The 20,000-nt window shown below is 43.1% G+C and overlaps 1 protein-coding gene across 1 annotated transcript in view; it reads left to right on the top strand.

Moving 5' to 3' along the window:
• The window catches only part of acanb (aggrecan b), a 25,482-nt gene that overhangs the window by 3,375 nt on the left and 2,107 nt on the right, over positions 1–20,000 (top strand). Inside the window, exons 2-19 of the mRNA XM_084060948.1 lie at positions 5,514–5,592; positions 6,128–6,511; positions 7,341–7,515; positions 8,036–8,163; positions 8,978–9,271; positions 10,266–10,502; positions 10,930–11,104; positions 11,343–11,470; positions 11,627–11,920; positions 12,293–12,394; positions 12,799–12,918; positions 13,010–14,251; positions 15,216–15,329; positions 15,461–15,619; positions 15,937–16,019; positions 16,893–17,037; positions 17,877–18,059; positions 18,494–20,000. The exon at positions 18,494–20,000 is cut by the window's right edge and continues 2,107 nt beyond it. Of these exons, the coding sequence (XP_083917074.1) occupies positions 5,520–5,592; positions 6,128–6,511; positions 7,341–7,515; positions 8,036–8,163; positions 8,978–9,271; positions 10,266–10,502; positions 10,930–11,104; positions 11,343–11,470; positions 11,627–11,920; positions 12,293–12,394; positions 12,799–12,918; positions 13,010–14,251; positions 15,216–15,329; positions 15,461–15,619; positions 15,937–16,019; positions 16,893–17,037; positions 17,877–18,059; positions 18,494–18,579 (4,122 nt within the window). The 5' untranslated portion in view covers positions 5,514–5,519 and the 3' untranslated portion in view covers positions 18,580–20,000. The remainder of the gene's footprint in view (positions 1–5,513; positions 5,593–6,127; positions 6,512–7,340; positions 7,516–8,035; positions 8,164–8,977; positions 9,272–10,265; positions 10,503–10,929; positions 11,105–11,342; positions 11,471–11,626; positions 11,921–12,292; positions 12,395–12,798; positions 12,919–13,009; positions 14,252–15,215; positions 15,330–15,460; positions 15,620–15,936; positions 16,020–16,892; positions 17,038–17,876; positions 18,060–18,493) is intronic.

The following is a 20,000-nucleotide window of genomic DNA, read 5'->3' on the forward strand; positions in this document are numbered from 1 at the left end:
CACACGCACGCACGCACGCACGCACGCACGCACGCACGCACGCACGCACGCACGCACGCACGCACGCACGCACGCACGCACGCACACACACACACACACACACACACACACACACACACACACACACACACACACACACACACACACACACACACACACACACACACACACACACACACACACACACACACACACACACACACAGAGCTTAAAAGTGCACAAATTCACCTCACATAAACACCTTCACCTACAAACATATGGGCAATTGCGCACAAACGCACAATTATGACTGCATGGGTCATGACTGTACAGTACATGTTATTGTATCAGTATGGGTGCACACAGCAGCACATGTAGTGTTGTATAGTGTTCAGTAAACAGCAGCAGTGAACCAGAGCCAAACATTTAACGGGTGTTCTGTCAGCTCATTTGTCATGAACTTGACATGAACCTTTAAACTTGAGGTCACTGTCTTTCTCCTAACCTGCCTGTCACCTCAGCTCATTATTACACCAGTGATTCTCAACCTGTGGGCCCCAAATTGTTGGCAATACACTAAGATTGTAATGATAATACAAAATGTACTGTTATTAATGTTATGTTTGTTTCTGTACAACTTTGAAAAATGAATTGTCATTGGGATACCGATAGTAACTTAATGTTAGTTCCATTGATAGAAGCCAGAACACCAAAAAACAGCTCTGAAAATCAGCTCTGAAAATGTCTACGGCTCACCCATCTGACCACTTAAGTGGTCAGATGGGTGGGCCGCGTGCATTTTCAAGATTTTCATGTGGGCCCTGATCCAAAAAAGGTTGCGAACCACTCTCTCATGTTTAGTAGTAACTCCCGTCCTGTGGTCAGGCTAACAAGGAGCCATGTTCATTGTACAGCCTGGGTGTCAAACTACATCTCATCAAACCAGCTGGGGCTGTGACCGTCACCCAGTTAATCTGGAGGAAGGATGTAGTCTATGACTCATTCGTATAAATATTTATTTTCTTGGCAGAATGCATTTGCTGTGAATATCATCAGCGATGCAACAGCTGCCAGTGCTATTCTGCCAGTTAGAATGATGCCAAATGGCATCAATGGCAAAAATCCCTACCATTCACTCTGATCTTGCACATTGTAATCACACTACTGTAAGTAAATTGTAATTACTAAATTATACGCTGGATAAGAGAGATGGTATTTATCTCAATCAACCTTTGACCTTTAGACAGCTGTCCGTGTTTTGATGGACACTGTAGCGGATCATATAGCTGTCACAATTGGCTCTGTGCCCTGTAAGATCTGCAATCTGAGGTGCTAAAGCAGGATTTCACTGACTGAAATAAACTACAACTTCTATCATTTACCAGTGGACAACAATATTTGATAGAGGAGTTAATACGTTTATCAGGCTGCTTAGATTGAACAACCTGCAACTTAAGAGGATTCAAATATAAATGATATTAATACATTGATAACTTCAATTGTTTCTTAGGGCACAAACATGTTTTCCTGAGCAGACGAGAACCAATCATTAGTAGTGGAACTACTAACGTACAAATTATCAGTAAATAATTATTATTTGTCTTCATTACCCAACTACCCCCACCCACTCTTAGCACCAGGAAGACCATCAATCTACAGGCACAATGTCAGCCTTTAGGTGAAACTGAGTCTGTCTAGTCTCATGTAGCCAGATCTCTGCCTATAGTGATATGTCTGCTGACATCTAAATTCAATTAATTTGCTAAAACAAAACATCATCACTGAACCAATGCAAAGACTTTAAGGTGGTCCTTCATATGGGACGGTATGAGGATTGGCTTTCAAATGCAGTGGGTGTAGGATGTTAGCGCCGGATGTCTCTGCTGTGCAAGCCCATTGAATTTAGATTTCCCACACGTATCCGTAGGCTGATCATCTACTATGCAAGACTAGGGTCTCTCTATCCTCCAGCTGTCTCTCCCCCTCTCCCCCTCTCCCCGGAGCCCTTGATATTATAAGAATAAGTAGTAAAACCATAATTGCACTTTGGTCTCTATATTTTATGCCTTTTTATTTCATGTGTCTATTTCTAGACTTTATTTTGCTTCAAATTCGTTTTTACACCTTTGAATGCCCTTCTATGCCTTATGTAGCACTTTGTATTGGTCTTTTGTGTGAAATGTGCTACACAAATAAACTTGCCTTGCCCAGCGCAGTCTCTCTAAGTTCCATGGAAGCACCCATCAGCACCAAAGAATCTTGAGTATTATGAGCCTAAACGGTCACTGTGGTATTCCTGATGTGGGTGTGTCAGCAATATTCAACTGAAAAGTGTCAGTCTAGTCCAAACAGTGACTGGCTTATAAGTAATGTTTAAGACTCCAAATATATAGAACATGGAGTTGTTTAACACTCATTTTAACAAGACAATATCTCTTACAACACCTTTAACCTTCTGAAGCATTTGAGGTGAAAGGGCCTTTCTGTGTGGAGTTTGCATTTTCTCCCCGTGTCCCCTAGGGTAGTTACCCTCACAAAAAACATGCAGTAATCCTGGCCTCTATACCGCCTCCCCTTGGTCAGCTGGGGCGCCTGATGGAGGGGAAAGGAACTGGTTAGAATAACGTGTTCCTTCCACAAGCTACATCCTACTGGGGAAACTCTCCCCTGTCAGGTGATAAGAAGCGGCCTGCTCACTCCTCATGCATTGAAGGAAACATGAGCTCAGTTCGGGGCTCCCCAGGCTGGCAGAGGGAGAGTAGCCCCCAGGATAACAGCTTAAGCAATTGGCAGTGGGTGAAAAAATGGGTTACAAAAATCGTGGGATAAAAATGTAGAACAAAAAAAATACATTTTGAAGCATTTTAGCTTCATCTAGCATTACAATACAATAATAAGCTAGCAGAGGACAGCAGGTTAAAAGATCACCTCACGTCACAGATGGCTTACTGATTCAGTCTCATTGTTGGCTACTCTCCGTAAGATCAGAATTATATTTTATTCAGAACCCCTCAATACAATCATCCAGACCCAACAGAACCAGAGCTGCTGAACAGACCTCACGCTGCTGCTGTTGATGTTGTATTGTCGTTGCTGTTTTTATTGTTGTTATTGTCGTTTGCATCAAGCGTGTTTGAAAATGCTGCATTTAGAAAAAGAAAATGGTCCATTTATATAGCGCTTTTATCCAAAGCGATTTACATAGATTGTGCATTACATTCACACACACGGTGGAGGAAACCATGCAAGGCACCAACCTGCTCATCGGCAGCAATTAGGACTTTCTCAAGGACACTTCGACACTAACCCAGCCCAGATCCTAGCCCAGGATCGAACTGGGAACCTTGCAGTTCCCATTCGGCCACTCTACCGGCCACTCTACCCCTGAGCCACTGCCGCTCACAATGCACTGTACCCCTGAGCCACTGCCGGTCACAATGTGTATAAGACATATTTCCAAAAGGATAAATAATTAAATTTAAAAAATAAATAGATTATGGTAGTCTTGTTACACAGATCCCTATTCCATGCCATTACACTGTGCCCTAGATTATTCAACAGTATGTTTCTTAAATCTTACGTAAATGTCTATACTTCTTATCACATGACTATAATGTACTTTACTGTATAGGTATACTGACTATACTGTATGGCTATACTGACTATTCGTTAAAGTGACTGTACTGTGCTGTATTGTATACTGACTTTACTGTAAGGTGACTATACGGTACTGTATGAGTATACTGACTGACTAATGTAAGGAGACTCTACTGTACTGTACTGTAAGGTGACTGTACACTACTCTCAGATGAGGTTGCTGCTGGTAACTAGTAATGAGCTGTAATGTTGGGAAAGGTGACTTTACATTGACAACAAAGTATGTACACACACACACACGCACACACACACACACACACACACACACACACACACACACACACACACACACACACACACACACACACACACACACACACACACACACACACACACACACACACACACACACACACACACACACACACACACACACACACACACACACACACACACACACACACACACACACACACACACAGGGCCATTTGTCTCCACTTCTTATTTCCACTCTTCACAGATCTTCACAAGACAAATGAAAACAGAGTTTGGGTGAATGAGTCGTACTTCTTTCTTTTGCCCGTGATGATAAATCAGTTTAAGTACCAATGTGAAAATGTTTCCTCTGCCAGCACACAGAAAGAGGGTTCCATTCACTGACCATGTCTAGTATTTCCAAATGGCTTAGAGACTTTTGACATCATATATTTCCATGTTTGTCAATGGAAGGTGTTTAAAGGGCCCTGAACAGCTAATCTACTGTACATCCTGAATAATATACACTATGACTATTAGCTTACATGACCACTATGGGGAAAACCCCATAGCTATGTATGAGAGTTATTCAGCTCAGCTCTGAATAAAATACACCATTTAATTCCGATTGATTTCTGCTATTTATAGAACCATTCATTCATATAAAACGGCAAAGCGTCTCTTGTAAAGAGAGTTTAAATAACTTTAGTTTAATTGTTTTTCACCACAATGGGACTTTTTAGATCCATTATGTGTGTGGTTTCTATCTATGGTTATGTCTGAATAGCCCTTGAGCAAGGCTTCCATGCAGGGTCCGGCTGGAAACAAGCTTCGTGCTTAGTCCGACACCCTGGGTAAACAACAAACTTTGCTTTGCTTTGCTTTGTCATTGTGCTGTAGTGTAGACCAGTGATAGACAGTAATGATGAAGTAGGCTACATTTACTTGAGTACTGTATTTAAGTACATTTTGTGAGTATCTGTGCTTACTTGAGTATTTGTTTTTTGGAATCTAATGACATTCCCTCCACTATATTTAAAAGACAAATATTGTACTTTTCTGACATTTCTAGATGTAGTGGAGTCATCTGGTAACACATTATTTTTGGGGGGAATTGTTTTATACAGCAATGCATTGATTTTAAAAAGACTTCTGGAATTATTTTTTACTTTTGAATACTTACAAGTACTCCAGTAATGCAGCTCAAGTAAATATTTGACTGGACAACTTTCACTTGTAGTTGAGTAGTAGTATTTGACCAGAGAGCTATACTTTGACTCAAGGTTCAAGGTTCAAGGTTGTGCTTTATTGTTACATCTTGTGTACAGGTACATACTGTAAGAGTAAAACCTATTTTTTGTTTGGCTCCCTTCAGACAATGCTGCTGCATTGTATGATTTCATCATGCTGATTAGAAAGCAGGTTGCTTGGAAACAGAGTCTAATGTCAAGTTTAAATACACGGCTATCCTATAAATATGTCCATGAGTTAGTTTTTTTTACATTAGTATTATTGTTTTAAATTTGCTGATGGTGCATGAATTGAAGGGTTCCACACATCTAGCAACAGACTGTTGACTTTGCAAAGATTTATAAATAAACACTCATCTGTTTTAATATAATCTGATTAAATAAAATCATTAAATGTAATCTTCACAACTGTTAAATTTGTTCTGTTCCTAGGAAACCATGACCCCCCTCCTTCTACTGTGTGTGTGTCTGCCCTTCATCACGGCTACCATCTCATTTGAAGACCATGACGGTGAGTTTGTTACACTGTTACCAGGTAACCAGACAGATTGTAAAGAATTCTAGAGTCTCTCTCTGTTTACTCAAGCTGTTCTTATAACCAATTCATTAGCATCGGACCTTTCATACACAGAGTAGAATGCAGCTCAAGGTTATTCACAATACTGAGAATATACAATAAAGAACATTTTGACAAAAAAAGTTGGCAATATCAGGAGCAGCTGCCATAAACAGTATGCTGTTTGCAACATACGTATGTATAAAGTAAAAAACATGTATTCTCATATTAATATAAAAACAGCAAACCAATGGCATGGCACAATGGTAAAGTACCTGCCTACCACCATCTTCAGGGTAGGGAAGCCGGGCGGGGAGGGTGATAATTGTCACCGCAAGTACTCCTATGGGCTGAAATATGTGAGGGGAGGAATCAATTGGCATAACGACTAAATTGGGGAGGAAAAGGGGTAATACAAATAAATAAAACAGCTAACCAGCTGTTATTTATCTCCACTAACACCCACACCCCCATGGCTCTCCACCTCCAGACCTAGATGGTACACTGAGTGTCAGTATCCCCATGGAGATGCCCCTCCGCCCCCTGCTGGGCAGTAAGGTGGTCGTGCCTTGCTACTTCCAGGACAACACAGTCAACGACCCGGGGGCCCCGACCATCGCCCCGCTCTCCCACCGCATCAAGTGGACCTACGTCACCAAGAACAAGGTCACGCTCATCCTGGTGGCCTCGGACGGCAAAGTTCACGTGGAGACGGAGTACCTGGACCGCGTGACCATGGTCAACTACCCGCTGGTCCCCACCGATGCCACCGTGGAGATCATGGAGCTACGGTCCAAAGACTCTGGAACGTACCGCTGTGAGGTGATGCAGGGCATCGAGGACAACTATGACTCTGTGGACATTCAGGTTCAAGGTACATCACTAAAGTTCACATTGGTTTTACATTTAAAATGTATTTAACCCTAGAACACTAACCATGGGTGAATTTCACCCGAACAATTGTAATTATGTGATTTTCATAATGTTGCTGATGTCTGAGGTGGCCGGGTTCTTGAGTATCAATGCATTCAATGGGACATTATCACGTTTTATCAGACCATTGAATGGGCAAAGTAGGCAACATACTGACCTACCCGCGATTTATCAGACCATTCATTGGGTGTTATCAGGACACACTGACCTACCGACGGAGATGACTTGTATAAAATTACGTTTCGGTTTCTGACCATGTCGGAGGCACGCAGTCTCAAGCGAACTGGAGCCACGTGAGGCACCACCGAGCGAGTTAAAGCGAGCGAGTTGTCGTGCCGAACGTTGCGACGTTTGCTTGAGCCTACTCAGCGCCGTCCGAGTTATGTAAATCATGTTGTGAGGACTGCTCTGCCTCCGAGTACGTCAGTATCTCCTGATTACGCCCCAATGAATGGTCTGATAAATCGTGGGTAGGTAAGTATGTCGCCTGCTTCGCCCATTCAATGGTCTGATAAAACGTGATAATGTCCCATTCAATGCATTGATAGCATTCGAAGCTGGTCCAACGTTATAGTGATGATGTGACTATTTTCATCGTTAGTGTTCTAGCGAGTAGTATTTGAGAGCAGATGTATGACCTGAAGGTCAACAGGTCTGTTGCATTAATTAATGCATGCTATACACACTTCTCTCCTCTCTCACCTCTCTCTCTTTCTATGCCCCCTCTCACTACCTCTCTATCTCTCTCTCTCGCCCTCCCTCCCTCCCAGGTATTGTGTTCCATTACAGAGCAATCTCTACCCGTTATACCCTGACCTTTGAGAAAGCCAAGGCAGCGTGTATTCAGAACAGTGCTTCCATCGCCACCCCTCTTCAGCTCCAGGCTGCTTATGACGACGGCTTTCATCAGTGTGACGCTGGCTGGTTGTCTGACCAGACCGTCAGGTATAAGACTTAAAGACTTCACCAGTTCTTCTGGACGCCACACAAAGTCAAAATGTGATGGAAAAAACTGCACATTATTCTTGCATTATTATTCATTCACTATGTATTCATGTTTTTGTCCAGCTACTTTAGACCTATTGCACAATATTAAATATTTATATAAACCTGTAAATAGAGAGGCTTGTAAAATATTTACAACACGTCTAAAAGTGGAAATGGAAAAAGTTAGTGTGATGACATTTCCATCTGTATTTAAGGGGATGACTAAATGTTGATCTCCCCCCAAAAACACTGCCGTCATTGAACTATTTATTATCCTTCAGTGGGTATTTTGCTTTGGAAATGTAGCAGAAATATAACTTTGTCTGAGGCTTGTCATGTCTGCATACATTCAACGTGTCTGAAGGCAGATGTTCAGGCTTGACGTTAACATATCACACACAATCAAAGATATACATGTTCTTGCCTCGCCTACAAATGTCAGTTCATTGATTGACGCCTGCTGTGTGTTTCACTGCAGGTACCCCATCCACGAACCCCGGGATGGTTGCTTTGGAGACAAAGAGGGATTCCCTGGAGTGAGAACCTATGGAGTCAGAGATGCTAATGAGACCTATGATGTGTACTGTTTTGCTGAGAAGATATCAGGTACACACCACTGACTGTGCTGGGAACACTTTGTATTTGCGCCAGATATATGGGGACTACATCATCAGGATAATTCAAACTGTCATATAGTTGTATAAAAGTATATAAAACTGTCATATAAAAGTATGGTATCATATCGTTGCTGTCGGGCAGAAACCAGCTAACTCCATTTTGACGCTTTTGCATGTTTTCCCATAAATCAGTGCTATTGAACACCCTTTACGTCTGTGCGTTGGTAAAACAAATATTGAACCAATGAAAAGTATTAAAAAGCACTTCTGACAAAACCAGCTAACTCCATGAGATCCTCAAACTGACTGTTAAACCAGCTAACTCCACCAAAGGAGGTGGAGTTAGCTGGTTTTGCTGACTCCAGGCTCCACCCCTTTTTGACCTCCAACCTCATTGTGAGCTTGGAGGTCCATTCAGCTGTTTTTATCAATGATGGACAAAACCTACTAACTCTACTTTTTGTTTTGTTTTTTTCATTTCCTGAAAAATTAACATTTTGGAGTTTTGGAGCTGATTTCTGCCCGACAGCAGAGATATATAATATGTGGTAAACTATATCCATTGAGTTTGGCACCTGGTCATTTGAAACCCACCATAAACTTACATATTTTATTCAATCAAGGCTTGATAAAGCTTGAGTCTCAATTTGTAGAAACACACCTGTGTTAGTGATTCAATCTACTGATTCAATCAAATCACAGACCGGGTCTCGCTTTTCGTTCCTTCCCTCTCCCCTACCATGCTCTATTGAAAACATTTAACCATAAAAACGTAACCCAAACCCTCCTCTCTGTCCTCCCAGGCAGGGTCTTCTACTCCACGTCGGTAGAGAAGTTCACCTTCTACGAAGCCGGAGACCAGTGTGGCAAATTGGGCGGACGTTTGGCCACAACTGGAGAGCTGTACCTGGCGTGGCAGGCTGGCATGGATGTGTGCAGTGCCGGCTGGCTGGGTGACCGGAGTGTTCGCTACCCCATCAACATTGCCAGGCCCCAGTGTGGAGGAGGGCTGCTGGGAGTGAGAACCGTCTACCTGCACCCCAACCAGACAGGATACCCCTACCCTGACTCACGCTATGACGCAGTGTGTTATCAAGGTAACTCTTTTAGAGTTCATGGTTGAAGGACCGCAACCCACATAATGCACCATCAATACAATTGGGAAGTTAGGGCCATCAAGACAAAAAACAAGACACTAAAAGTCACTGGTAGGTCCTTATGACCGCATTTCCCATTATTTCAGTCAGATAACTCACGAATAGATTGAACCAATATTATAGACCGAATATATATTTAACAAATATATAGAGTGAGAATACAAGTGTGGATGTAATATTTTAGCTTGGCGTTCTTGCATGACGCTGTATACAGCCACATAGAAACCTCTCGAGTGTATGCTGCCTGAACTAACTCGCAGGCAACGTATCATTTCTGAAATTTGCATTACAGGATTCTGTGCCTGAGTTCAAGGTCAAAGGTCAAGGTCATTGTTATCATACTGCAAACAGTTTGAGTAGAAAAATATTCTCATCACTCTAATCATTTGGGCTCCGATTTGAGTGAAACTTCATACATAGCTTCCACCAGCTCAGTGGCCTTGTGGTTAGAGTGTCCGCCCTGAGATTGGGAGGTCGGGTTGATTTCCTGGCCAGGTCATACCAAAGACAAAAAAATGGGACCCCATGCCTCCCTGCTTGGCACTCAGCATCAAGGGTTGGATTGGGAGTAAGTCCCTGTGACATACTAGCGTCATGTCCAGTGGGTGTACTTGAACATTAAGCCGCCGTACATCCATGTTACAGAAACAGGAGATATAGGCTCCTGCCCTATGGGCAACATGGCTCGGCAAGGCTTAATTCATTCAGGGATTCAAGCATTCTGTGCCTAATATCATAGGTCAAAGGCATTGTTAGCATAACTGAAGGCTGTATTATGCATCCATATGCGGTGGTCTTGCCTAAACACTTATGCCCTATTTTCAAAAATAGCGAAAATAGTTGTGAGCTAATAATAAACAGATAAAACATCATGGTACAATGCACACTGATCCTTCCATACAGTAGAATAATGATAATGTGCTGTCTCCAACAGAAGGTGAGGTTGTTGGACCGGTGCTAACCACACCCTTCCCTGACATCATCCGCATCACCCCTGCGCCCGTGGGCTACCCAGACCACCTCACCACACCTGGGAGAAAGGAGGAGGAGGCCCATGGAGAACTGGCAACCCTCTCCCCTCTGCCTGTCCCCCCCAGTGTCACCGACACATCTGGCAAAGTGATAGTAGGACTGGACCTAAGACACTTGGACACTGCTATGGCTGCTACTGGTCAGTGAATGGTTACTTAGATTCATGTTATAAAGAATGGAATGCATGGAATGCATTTTTGTTGTTGCTGCCCATGAATAAAACAACAGGGATAAATTAAAATGTGCACACATTTTGTTATGTAAAGTGCTACAGTTCTCACTATAAAATGATATGAAATTGATTTATATAATTTATAATAGAAGGGGTGATGTTAAATTTAATTGCAACTCATTTCTAAAGCCAAAATCAAAACTTAATTCCATTGTTGTTGTTTTCTTTACATTTACGCTTTCCCCATCCCTTTCTGTCTCTCATTGTTTTCCATTCCACTCTTTCATTGTCCCTCCATCTCTCCTGTTCTTTCTCCATCTCCACTGTTCCTCCTTCTTCCTCTCTTGTCCAAACGCCCCCCCCCCCCCCCCCCCCCCCTCCTTCCTGCCCCCAGGAGTGGTGTTCCACTACAGGTCTATCACTGGACGGTATGCCCTGACCTTCCCGGAGGCCCAGCTCGCGTGTCAGCGAGTAGGAGCTGTCATAGCCAGCGGCCAGCAGCTCCAGGCTGCCTATGAGAAGGGTCTGCACCACTGTGATGCAGGCTGGCTCAGAGACCAGACTGTCAGGTGAGACATATGTGGTATTGACCACAGCTTCCCTATTCTTGGCATGTCATAATAGGCAAACTTTCTGCAGAAATAGGCAAACATTCAGCTATTTGATGTGCGATAATGTATACAGGGTTTACGTGGTTATGGTCTATAAGAGTGGCGATTTCAAACTGGTCTTTGGAACTGACACCTAAAGTGTGTCTCGATTAAACCAATATAGAGCCAAGAAACCCATTTTCTGTTCTGTGTCCAGGTATCCCATAGTGTCTCCCAGAGACAGGTGTTCAGGTAATCTGGACCTCCTACCAGGTGTGAGGTCCTATGGCCTGAGACCTGCCACTGAACGCTACGATGTCTTCTGCTACGTCGATCGTCTCCGAGGTGAGAGACATCAACACAATAGCTGCAGATGCACAAATCTGCTGTCCAAACGACAGTGTTGCAAGAAGACTGAGACAAGAGAAAGACAGTAGGCTACAACTTACTAACCAATTCCTTGGTTAGAAATGTATTATCGATAGATCTCTCGTCCCCCAGGTGAGGTGTTCTACACCAGCGACTACGACAGCTTCTCCTACGAGGAGGCTGTGCAGCACTGCCAGAAACTCAACACCACGCTGGCTACGAGCGGAGAGCTGTATGCAGCCTGGAACCAGGGACTGGACAAGTGTCGTCCTGGCTGGCTGTTGGACCATAGTGTCCGCTACCCAATCACCAACCCCCGGGCTCACTGTGGAGGAGGCCGGGCCGGGGTGCATACCATCTACGCCTTCCCTAACCGGACTGGATACCCCGACCAACACTCTCGCTACGATGCCTACTGTGTCAGAGGTAGGGAAACCTTAAGCAGACATAGCCCATCCCACTTATTTCCCCACTTCAATCGAGTTTGACAGTCAAATTCCTATGCAGTATGTGCAAACTTACTTCAAAATAAATTGGATGCTGATTCTGTCTCATACAGTAGATTTTCTCAATGCATTACTGTACATTTGACTAGAGAAATGTAAGGTATACAAAATGTTACACTCAATTTGTACAATTTACACTCATTATAAATTGCAGTTAATACTGTATATTCAGCAGTTGTATTGCACAGGAATCTCACATTATGTTTTAACAGGGTAAATTGGCTAATTGTGGCAGAATTAATTTGAAACCTAACCTTTTGCTGAAAATGATGATGGTTTTACATTTCCTCAGCTGAGACCCCCGTTGTTGTGCTTGAAAATGAAACAGTAGCGACTGTTGTTGTGGAAGAAGTTATAACCAAGAAGACCATTATAACCGACCAAATGATTCCAAGTAAGACTTCTACTGTACACACAAACTTGTTCTAGGGTATATCCTAATGTTTTAACTAAAACCATACTTTTGTCATTACTATACAACACAGTCCTTGATTTCTATACTTCATCATGAAGAATGATCAAAATACACACTTTTTTCTTGTCATAATGGTCAAAGTTGCAGTTTGACAAAAGTGTACAAATAGCCTATATTATTATTATCGTTATTGTTATTATTATTACTACTATTACTACTACCATTGTCATTGCTGTTGCTATAATGAACTTTAACTGATGTTTTATTTAACAACATCACAAATTCTCTTGTACGTTGTTTCCTGAAATCCTGTAGAAGGACTGACAGTGATGTTAACTGGTTGTCTCAGTGAAGTGGAACTGTTTTTTGTTTTGTTTTCCCAGTTATGCCCACTATAGCTCCAGTTCAGATTCAGAATGAGACTACAGTGAATGTGACTGTAGTGATAAAGGAGGTCATCATCAATCAGACAACCAGCACAACACACCACCACCTTACTCCTGGTAAGATTGCAAACCAAACCAAGAACAGTTGCAAACAAAAAAGATCAATTTTTGTGATGACGATATTCTCTTCTTCCTGTGTGTTCTCTAGTGAGCCCCATCGTACCTCCGGTGGTGCCTGTGGACGTGTCTGAGTCTGGTTCAACCGAGGTCTCCACCAGCGGCAGCGGTGTTATGGTTGGTCCTAGTGGGGATGGGTCTGGGGTGTCCGGCGTGTCTGGTACCAGTGGCGATGGGTCTGTGTCTATCACCTTCAGCGGCCGTGGGGATGAGATTGATTCTGGAGAGGGATCCACCCACGGAGGCCCCCAGGAGGCTGGTGAGGGAAGCATAGACACCGTTTACCCCAGCAGAGAGGTTGAATCTGGAGTTGGTGGACTTGGATCAGCCTCTGGGTCTGGTCTAGAGGTGGACAGATTCCACCCTGACTTCAGTGGACTGCATCCACATCCAGATTTGGGTTCCACCACTGGAAGCGGAGACGTGAGCGGCGAGGACACAACTGTCATCATGGTGGACGGGCAGATGGTGGAAATCTCCAAAGCTCATCCCACGCAACAGGAGATTGGCCGAGGGGGGGTAGATTTCAGCGGGGTTTCCGGATCAGGAGTTAGCGGGTTGTACAGTGGGGATGTTACTGGTATATCCACCACTGGTTCTGGACTTCCCGGTGTGTCATTTGTTGACCAGGGTCTTGTTGATCTAACGGAACACCCCTCCGGTGAGCAGGAAGTATCCGGCTATCGCCCCTTCGGATCCGGGTCGGGATTCCCGTCAACATTCCCCAGCGGTCTCCCGTCTGGTTTCCCCAGTGTCAGTGCATCTGGTGATGCTTCCCAGCCTCGCGGGGATGTCATCTACATCACCGACGACGGGATGATGGAGGTGACCATTCGACCACCTGTTCATCAGCACCCACAGCACGGCCGCGGGGTGGTGGAGGTCAGCGGCTCAGGAAGTGCGTCCGGGTTCATAAGTGGTGCCGGTAGCAGCACTACTTGGGACCAGCAGCAGCAGCAGCAGCAGCAGCAGTATCACCTTTCTTCAGCCAGTGGGTTGTCTCAGGGTGAACACACCCCTGAAGGCCTGTCTGTGGCTTTACCTCCTGGCTCAACCGTCTCTTATTCAGAATACCTCGCTAACCTCGGCCAAACGGGTCACGAGGAGGTGGAGTTGGAGGCGGAGCCAAAACAGGAACAGGAAGGATGGGCCGGGACCACAGAGGAGATTTCTGCGACGACCCTGCACGCGGGAGCTTACACCAGCCCCACCACCGCACCATCATTCTCGCTAGTGACCCCCTCTGTTGTGGAGGAGCCAGCTGTAGTTGATGGTATGTGGTTTAAATTATGTTGTCTGTTATCTGCCAGCAAAATCTATAGCAATGATTACTATGGGAATATAGAGCTATTTAACACTTATTTTATTTATAACAAAAAAACACGTCACTTACAGAACCTTTAAATGAGTTGTGTACCCTCAGGTTGTTCAGATTTTATTACTGATTAGACACTAATTACTTACTAATTGATGACCAATTCATACATGGGAGCTCCATGAGAATCAACTAAAAAAACATGAAAAGGTCATTGGCAAATGTGACATTAGCCTCAGTGAACCCTGACCCTGGATCAGCACTCTTCAGCAGTGTTTTAGAATAACAGACTTGGGTACAAATGCTCAAACAAAAAAACACATTAATCCAAATTGTCCTGTTCACAATCAATGGAGCAGCTCCAGGCTAGATATCCCTATGACATCTCTGGCTACAGTGTTAAAATGGCAGTTTAGTTTTTACTTTTAGTTTTTTCAGTTTTTTGTTCATGTTATAGAAATACAAATATTGTATATATTTTATTAACTCAATATAGACTTATACACTGTAAATAAGGGGGTTAATTAACTGTTAGAGTGTAAAAATCTCTGAGTTACAAATGGATAAATTAAACACTTTAATGCTATATATTTTGTAGTACATCAAATAGATAAAATAACCCATTTACAAGCCCAAAACGTGTCGCAGTGCCACAGGCTGTGAGCTTGTAGATCGGCAATTTTCGCCAAATGTTTACCTATTTTTGCAGAATGTTCCTCTATCTTTGCCGAATGTTTGCCTATTAAGACATGGCCAGAACAGGGAGGGGTTTATGTGGTTAAAGTCTGAATCATGCTCCGCCAGCGTGCAACACTGCCGTGCGACGGAGCATAAATTAGGCATAACACTGATGATTTTACTGGGTAGACAACCAATGTAACAATAACATGAACCTCCCCTTCACTCTGTGTGTCGCCCTCAGCCTCTGTAGACCCATGTGATCCAAACCCCTGCGGAGCAGGAAGATGCTCAGTGCAGGATGGCCTGGCTGTGTGTGAATGTCCACATGGCTACACAGGACAAGACTGCACCACAGGTACATCACCAAAAACCCATTACACAACCTATTGAAACGCCATTTCAACCAAATGGCAAAGGTGATGAGAAAACAAATTGTGTCTGTGCGCGTGTGTGCGCGTGTGCGTGCGTGTTTGTGTCTATGTGTAGTGGTGCAGGGCTGTCCTGATGGCTGGCTGGAGTTCATGGGTAGCTGCTATCTGCACTTTGCTGAAAGAGACACCTGGTTTGATGCTGAACAACGCTGCCAGGAACTCAACTCTCACCTGGTCAGCATCAACTCACAGGAGGAACAGCAGTTTGTCAACTGTAAGTACACTAATGTGTTTGTGCGTGCGTGTGTGCGTCTGTTTGAGCACGTATCTTAAAGCTCAGTAAAATGACGTGCCAAATATCTTTGCTGGGAGAATATTTACCTGTCATGATCACTTGATCACTGAAACATGTGCTAAACACCTGCTGTGTGTGTGTGTGTGTGTGTGTGTGTGTGTGTGTGTGTGTGTGTGTGTGTGTGTGTGTGTGTGTGTGTGTGTGTGTGTGTGTGTGTGTGTGTGTGTGTGTGTGTGTGTGTGTGTGTGTGTGTGTGTGTGTGTGTGTGTGTGTGTGTGCGCGTGTGTGTGTGTTAGCCAATTCTCAGGACTATCAGTGGATAGGACTGAATGACAGGGACGTACAGAACCAGTTCAAATGGACAGATGGAAGCTCTCTGGTGAGTTATAGTTATAGCCTTGAAGTTCTCAATATGTTCATGACTTTAAACATTGTGCGTTCAGGAGCTTCCTGTCAGTCACATGTGTTGAGTCATTGTGACAGGGTCTTGACTATGTCATTTTCTCTCTCTTGACTCTCTTTCTCTCGGTTTCAAAAGTATTACACACTATCTTTCTCTGTCTCTGTCTGTTGTGCTGTTCTTTATTTCTCTCTCTCACTTTCCTTCATGATCTCAAATGAAACATAAATGCACTAAAAAACATAAATTCTTGGGGTGTCTGGGTGTCGCAGCAGTTAAGTTCCTGCACACCACCATGCAAACTGGGTGGAAACACAATGGCCATGTCTGCGGGTGGGAAGCCACAGGGAGGGAAGCTAGGTGGGGAGGGTGGTCTGTCTGGCTGCACTAGCGACAGGTTGGTCACGGCTGTGACCAACCCACCTGTTCAGTGGGCCGTGGATGGGAGGGATAGTATGTACCTCTGCATGCGTCCTCCTGGTGAAACTCTACACTATCAGGTGAAAAGAAGTGGTTGGTGAGTCCATGTGTATTGGAGGAGACACGTGGTTGTCTACAGACATGTTCCTTAACCACCTGAAACCCAGCATCCATATTCTGGGGGTAACATTAGCCAAAAAGTGTTGATTTACAAGCTTGTGAGCTTGTGTGGAAAAGCGGGCCACGTACAGATCCAATTCAGGTCCAGTTTACAAAGTCTAGAGAGGGTTTAAGAAGTGGTTAAGACCAACTATAGGGGTCAGCAGTGACAAGGGACTATACATAATGGGGGGATCCGGGAATTGGCTTAATGACTACGTTTAGAGAAATAAATAACAACATCAATTCTTCAAACATTTGTGTTGTATTCAGGCCTTTGAGAACTGGAGACCCAACCAGCCAGACAACTATTTTAACTCTGGTGAGGACTGTGTGGTGATGATCTGGCATGAAGGAGGAATGTGGAACGACGTGCCCTGCAACTACCATCTACCCTTCACCTGCAAGAGCGGCCCTGGTAGGTGCCAAAATGAGTACATACAGTCAGTCAATCTCAGGGGCAAATATTGTACTTTTACTCGACTACAATTATTTGAAAACTTAAGTTACTAGTTACTTTGCAGATGCAAATTTTGCAGATGCAAACTTTGCAGATGCAAATTATTACATTATAAAACATACACCACTTTAGCCCTATTTTATACCTCGGCTATTTGAAAATAGCCGATCTACAAGCTCACAACGTGTCGCATCGCGACGCATTGTGAGCTTGTAGATCTGCTATTTTCAAACATTTTAGTACTTTTACTTTTGGTACTTTAAGTACATTTTGATACCAATACATTTGTACTTTTACTCAAGTACATTTTTAATTCCGGACTTTTACTTGTAACAGAGTATTTCTATATTGCAGTATTGATACTTTTACTTAAGTAAAATATCTGAGTACTTTTTCCACCATTGCATACAGTACATTACAGTACATTAAAGAAACAATTTAACGGGAGGTGTTCCCTTTGATCATGTTCTTGCTTTATCTTTATACACTTTATTTTATGAATGTTGTGTCTGAGCTGTTTTGTTGTTTTATTATTTATTGTTTGTTTGTTTATATGTTTGTATTTCGTATGTCCATTGAAAAAAGAAATAAACATATTTTGAAAAAATTATGCACACGCATGCACATATAAAATGCCACATGCCAAAGTTGTCACTACAATGCCAAAACAATGAATGAAACAAGACTGAGTAGTGAGTGGAAATTCATATTATCTTGTTTGTTCATTGTGTCTGTCGTTTTCTGCTTCTTTCTCTGTGAACAACCAGCTAATGTTTTAGATTTTTTTTTTCTGTCAGTCATGTGCCAGGTGGCTCCGGGGGTAGAGCATGCCAGGCCTATGGGTGGCAGGAGAGAACACTACCCAGTCAACGCCATAGTACGCTACCAGTGTGATCCTGGATATACACAGCGCCACCTACCTGTCATACGCTGTCTTCCCAACGGAGAGTGGGAGGAGCCACAGGTGGAATGTATAGGAGGTGAGTTCTGAATGGAGAAAAAAAAATGGAAATGCTCGGAAATGCTTTTTTTCACGTTTGTTTAGAGGACAGTGAATTATGTTAGGACATTGAAAGAGCTACTTGAGGTCCTGTACAAAGAGGCCCTAACTCATAATTAGTGTAGATAATATATTGAAAAACAATGCTCTATTTTACTAGTCTCTGTTGGCATTCATTTTGTTTATTTTGTAGCTTTGCCATCTTTGGCAAGACTTTATAGGTCGGCGCAGCTGGTATGTGCCACTTTGAGTGCCAAATTAAAATAATATGGAAGCCACACCCAAACGGTTAAGTTAACTCATGACATAAAACGTTATGGGCTTATATCCCATGGCCCAGACTGCCTGAGTTCACACTGTTCATGGGGTACTTTACCGTGACATCATCAGCATGCGTCTGTTTCCCCTCCTCAGCTGGTGATGCTAGCAACAAGTTACACAAACGGTCCCTGAGAAGCCGAAGTAAACGCAGCAGTCAAACATGGAGGAAGGTGCTCTGAGCATGGCAGGAAGACACAGCACACACCCACACAGGACCTGTCCTGTAAAGAAACAAGGACACCAATGCTAAAGTCTGACCAAAAAGATACCATTCCCTCTATGTACTGTATATAGAAACACTAAAGCACATTTAGACGTGATAGTCCGACCGACTGACTGACTGCCTGGCTGGCTGACAGTTTTGGATCTTTGAATGTCACCCTGTGCCATTAAGGGACTTTTGTGTGATTTTGTAATTTATACTTTATAATTTAGTTCCGCTATTCTAGTTGGATATAATTTGTCACACAAGTTTTCATTTGCTACCTGTTGACCCTCATAATGCTAAGGTAAAAATTCAAGTCTCTCTTTATTTATGTCAATAACAAACCTTCTGCCAGTATTTACACATTTGACATTAAGTAGCTCACATACAAATATACATACCTAACAGAAGAGCCTGGAGACTTTTACCAAATCTTCAGGGCATAGCAACTTCCTTTTCCATATTCTATGTACCCAAAAACCCACCTTTGTGCTCCCCTACTGCCCCCGCTGGGGAGGAGGTTGAAGATACATTTAAAAAAAAGAAAAAGATGTGAAATTCTCACATAAAGGGATGAGGACAAAATTGTACCAGTTGGCGCAAACATTGCATAATGTTGAGATACAATAATGTCATATCATTTTAATAATTCCTCCCAATAAAGTATGAGAGTGGCATTTCAAAATCCAAAACTGAAGAAAAGGGAAAAAAAGTGTTTGGAATTGCAGCTGGATACTCTGAAGTCAAGCACATTGTTTCATAGATTTTTTCCATAATTTCTAGATTATTTTTCTAGTTTTATGTGTTTGTTAGTATTTTTTTTCTTTCTAGTTTTAGAGTATAGTTACCTCTGTGTATAACAGACCGAACGGACCAACACAGTATTCAACTTGATGGATTCATTGGGCTCTCTAAGCTAACGATGAACACAAATCCAAGTTAGATATAAAGCCATTGAAACAGACCTGGGCTGAAAGAGTTAGCACTTGTGCACTTTGGGGGCTCTCTGGTTTTAGGTCCTTTTGTGCTTAGCATAATAAATCCAGCGCACCTTAAAAAACCTTCAGCCCAGGTCAGTATCTGACATGTAGCAACATAGCTCCTGTGTCCACCAGGTATCTGTTTTAAAGCCAACAGCACGACAGAGAGGCCAGAAGGAAGCACTAGTCTCCTTAAGGCGACCACTGTCGCTATGTGACTATTGGAAATCTGCATGTAGTGCAATACTCTTTTGCTAAAAGTTAATATATTTCTAACGTTTTAATTAATCTGGGCGATAAAAACTTGGGAACAACAGCGTGGACTATGTATTACATAAAAAAGCTGGCGCTAAAAAGGTTCCTGGTGGACACACCTTACTGGGCTGCAACAGACCTAGAGGTCTATTTACAGGGC

The sequence above is a fragment of the Gymnoscopelus microlampas genome (assembly GCF_963454915.1).
Source record: "Gymnoscopelus microlampas genome assembly, chromosome: 6".
Classification (NCBI taxonomy): Eukaryota; Metazoa; Chordata; class Actinopteri; order Myctophiformes; family Myctophidae; genus Gymnoscopelus; species Gymnoscopelus microlampas.